This window comes from Centruroides sculpturatus, unplaced genomic scaffold (assembly GCF_000671375.1).
Source record: "Centruroides sculpturatus isolate CEXI.00-Female unplaced genomic scaffold, Cexi_2.0 scaffold75, whole genome shotgun sequence".
Taxonomy (NCBI): Eukaryota; Metazoa; Arthropoda; class Arachnida; order Scorpiones; family Buthidae; genus Centruroides; species Centruroides sculpturatus.
In genome coordinates this window covers 1,111,242-1,114,736 of record NW_019384342.1, presented here as the reverse complement: position 1 = coordinate 1,114,736, position 3,495 = coordinate 1,111,242, and the positions used below count along the sequence as shown (strand labels likewise).

The window sequence follows — 3,495 nt, the reverse complement described above, 5'->3', positions numbered from 1 at the left end:
CAATGTACCACGCAGAGAAATACATTTAAGATTAAAAAATAAGATTTAAATTATGATATTCAGAAGCAAAATACTCTGCTTACTGAAATAATTGCAATGTAACTCAAGCCTAACTGTTACTACAGTAATAAATAATGTAATTGACATTAATTGACATAATCCATTATGCAAGAACCATAAATTAAAATCATATTTGAATTTACGTTTTTAATGATAACTTTGAATTTTGAATTATTGAAAAGATCTTTCTGAACAAAGAAATTGAATAAGAGGATGTTTGAATATCAAATAGATGTTGCAAGAATAAAAATTAGTAATAAACTTGTAGAAGACAATGGACTTGATTTAAATAAAAAAATCACAATATTAAGAATGTTTTTAGCAAGTTCGATGATTATTTATGAAGAGAATGGCCCATTCAAATCCATTATAAAATATAGTTAATTATGATTTAAATTGATAATTATTTTGTTTTAATTATAATTGATTAATAATTTTAGTCACTTTAAATGTTTTTATTTATTATTATTATTACATTTGGCTCTAACATCATAATTATTTTTTTCTTATATATTTCTTTATATATTAAAATATGTTATATGTTTTTTTTGCAAATTTAAATTAAATTATTTATATTTGAATTTCTTTTAAAAAATTTAATAAACTTTATCAATATATTATGAAGTCATTATAGTCTTTTTGTTTAAAAATAAAAACTAATACAGAATAATAATCATTCTATATTTTTAGGCTGGAAAATTATATGTTGCAAATGATGCAAATGCAATTCAAGTTTATAGTTTTCCAAGTATGAATCCAGATGGTATTATTACAAGATTTGCATCTCAAATAAACAGTATATATTGTAGCACCAATGGAAAAATTCTTTTAGCTGGAGCAGGGTATGCTTATATACAATATTTATATGTACAAGAATTAAAATTGCTATTCAAATAATCAAACCAGATTTATTATTGGGCTACATTCTGACTAATTAAATATAAATATACAAAAATCAAAATTGTTATGAAAACATTTATTTATATATTTAATTAATTTTGATTCTACTAGCTAGCAGTTGCTGATTTTAATGTATTAACTTATATACGTTTACATATCATTTTTAAAGTTATTTTAATTTTATATAATTCATGCAAATAATACTTCCAGCTTTTAGAAAGTCATTCAAGATTTTTTTTATAAATTAGTTTTTATCATTTTTCAATTATATTGTTTTTGAATCTTTGAGAAATTTATTATAATAGAATGAATTAAAACTGTTATATGGTTTTGATTTTTATTAATTTTTTTCTTTTAGAGATTTCATAATTAAAGCTGTAGATACAACTAATAGTGCACAAAATATATTTGAAGGACATGAAGCACCTATTTTAAGTGTTGCTCTTGATCCACAAGAATATTATATAGTAAGAAATTTGTTTGTATATTTTGTACACAATAATCTGAATTTTATCTTTAAAACTATAATTATTTAACTAAATAATTTTAATGATTGTTATGTGAGCCACAGATTTTGTCAAATTAACCAGTTACATTGGAAAGATGTTTATATACAAATGAAGAGTCTCCCTTCTCTAAAATTATAAAATGCACATAGAAACTCAATTTTTTGTAAAAAAATTTCATATTGAAAAACATTTTAAAGTTTTTTTATAGTAATTTCATTTTAACATTTTGAGGACATAAAGGATTTCTAAGAAGAATTTAGAATTATCTGGAAATTTTGTTTTGAGCTGTCCTTAAATAAAATAATTTTTATGTATAAATTTTAATGGAAGTAGTAAAACAGTGTTTCTCAACAGGGGGTGATATCGCTCCCAGGTGGGCGATTTTTCCATGTTGGGGCGATTAGTAACAATTTATATTTTGGGGTATTTATATATTATGATTTTCAATTTTCTGAGGGCAATATAGTAAAACATTATATTAAGAATAATTAGATATTTATTCATTATATCGTACAATAATTAAACAAATAGCATTCCTATAATTTTTCTTCCTTTCACTTTTAATCCTTTTCTGTCACATGGCAGGAATTTCAATATTTTGGGATCCTGATTAACCAATTGACAAAGGGACGAAAAGGGGACCATGCTTGAGGGTAGGGTGAGACACGTGGTGAGAGAAGAAAAGCACTTTTGGGTTCGCCACCAAGGAGAAAGGTCAAGCAAGAGTGGAGGAGGACCATGCATAAGCCTTAGGGAAAAGAGAGAACAAGCCAAGGGAGATCAAGTAGGAATGGAGACAAGAATTAATTGGGATAGCTGTTCCGGAGAGATCCAAGGAACGTGTTCGATAATAATTATATTGAAAAAACCCTCATGCTAATGGATTTTCAATTCGCTGTGCACAAAGTGACCAACGTCATTATCTACCTAAGTATCAGGACTCACCGACTCACTATTGGTAGACTTTTCTAATCATTTCTTATCTTTCTTTCTCTCTCTATTAGTAATAGTATTAGGTTTAAGTTTAGTTATAATTATCTTAGTTTAAGCAAGTTACTCATATTCTAATTTGTCGTGAGAAGGTTGAACGAGAGATGAGACTCTGTAATTCTATATATATAATTGGTTCAGTGACGCACATTCTGACCTCTGTCTATTTATTCAACTAATGAAGTGATTGATCTTTATTTGCTGATCATCCATACTTTCACAGTATAATAATTAAAAATATTAATGATGATTAAAGACAAAGCGCAGACTATACAAGAAGAAAATAAAAGGAATAAAATAATACTGTATATGATTAATACATCGGTGTTGCGGCGTTACAAGCAGTGATTTGTAAAAATTCACATGTACTCGCAAGTACTTTCAAGTACTCCAGCGAAAATCGAATACTATAAATTTTGAACACTTAGTTTTAACGGACTATTTAAATTACGTGAAACACGTAGATGGAATTTAGAATACTGTACATATTAAAATTGCAATAATTACTATATCTGTAAAAACGTGCTGTGAAGACGTAATAATCCCAAAATACATAAAACGCAAAAAGCTAAAGCCTGGACTCCACATTACCTGAAAACAGAAACTCAGAAACAGAACTGAAACATATAGAGTTTTAGTTTCAGTTATGTTTTCGTTTTAACTTGACTCCACTAGAAATGCGCCATCTGTTGATCAGTTCTGTAATTATCGTAGAGTCAAACATGGACGACAATACGGATTTTGCCATGCTTTCTCTGCATTTATTAACAATTTCATTGTTAATAATCTTTGAATTATTTACATTTTTTGTCGTACAGACATGTGTATTTTCTAACTTCTTCGATGAAGAATTCCAAATCTATTTATTTCCTCGTCGTTTTCGCTACACTTTCCGCCATTACGACAATTAAACTACACGTGATTAATGCACGTGACTACGCGTCACAAATCCTTGCGTTTTTATTGGTTGCAGTACGACAGAAGCGCGGGACGAAAACGGAAAAGTTAAATAATTTTTAACTCTGCTTTCGGTCTT

At 27.4% G+C, this 3,495-nt stretch overlaps 2 protein-coding genes across 2 annotated transcripts in view; both read left to right on the top strand.

Annotated features, from left to right (window-relative positions):
- LOC111634553 (WD repeat and HMG-box DNA-binding protein 1-like) overlaps positions 1-3,495 on the top strand; it is a 152,440-nt gene that overhangs the window by 26,028 nt on the left and 122,917 nt on the right. The window lies entirely within an intron of this gene.
- Positions 751-2,788, top strand: LOC111634647 (WD repeat and HMG-box DNA-binding protein 1-like). Its single transcript, XM_023379483.1, has 3 exons — positions 751-902; positions 1,319-1,427; positions 2,055-2,788. Exons 1-3 carry the CDS (start codon positions 811-813, stop codon positions 2,118-2,120), a joined length of 267 nt encoding a protein of 88 aa, XP_023235251.1. The 5' UTR covers positions 751-810; the 3' UTR covers positions 2,121-2,788.

Excerpts from the sequence above, each read along its gene's own strand:
- LOC111634647 (XM_023379483.1), top strand. The coding sequence starts at position 811 with ATGAATCCAGATGGTATTATTACAAGATTTGCATCTCAAATAAACAGT. Across the intron at positions 903-1,318 it reads ATTCTTTTAGCTGGAGCAGG|AGATTTCATAATTAAAGCTG; the intron begins GTATGCTTATAT and ends TTTTTCTTTTAG. Across the intron at positions 1,428-2,054 it reads ATCCACAAGAATATTATATA|GAATTTCAATATTTTGGGAT; the intron begins GTAAGAAATTTG and ends GTCACATGGCAG.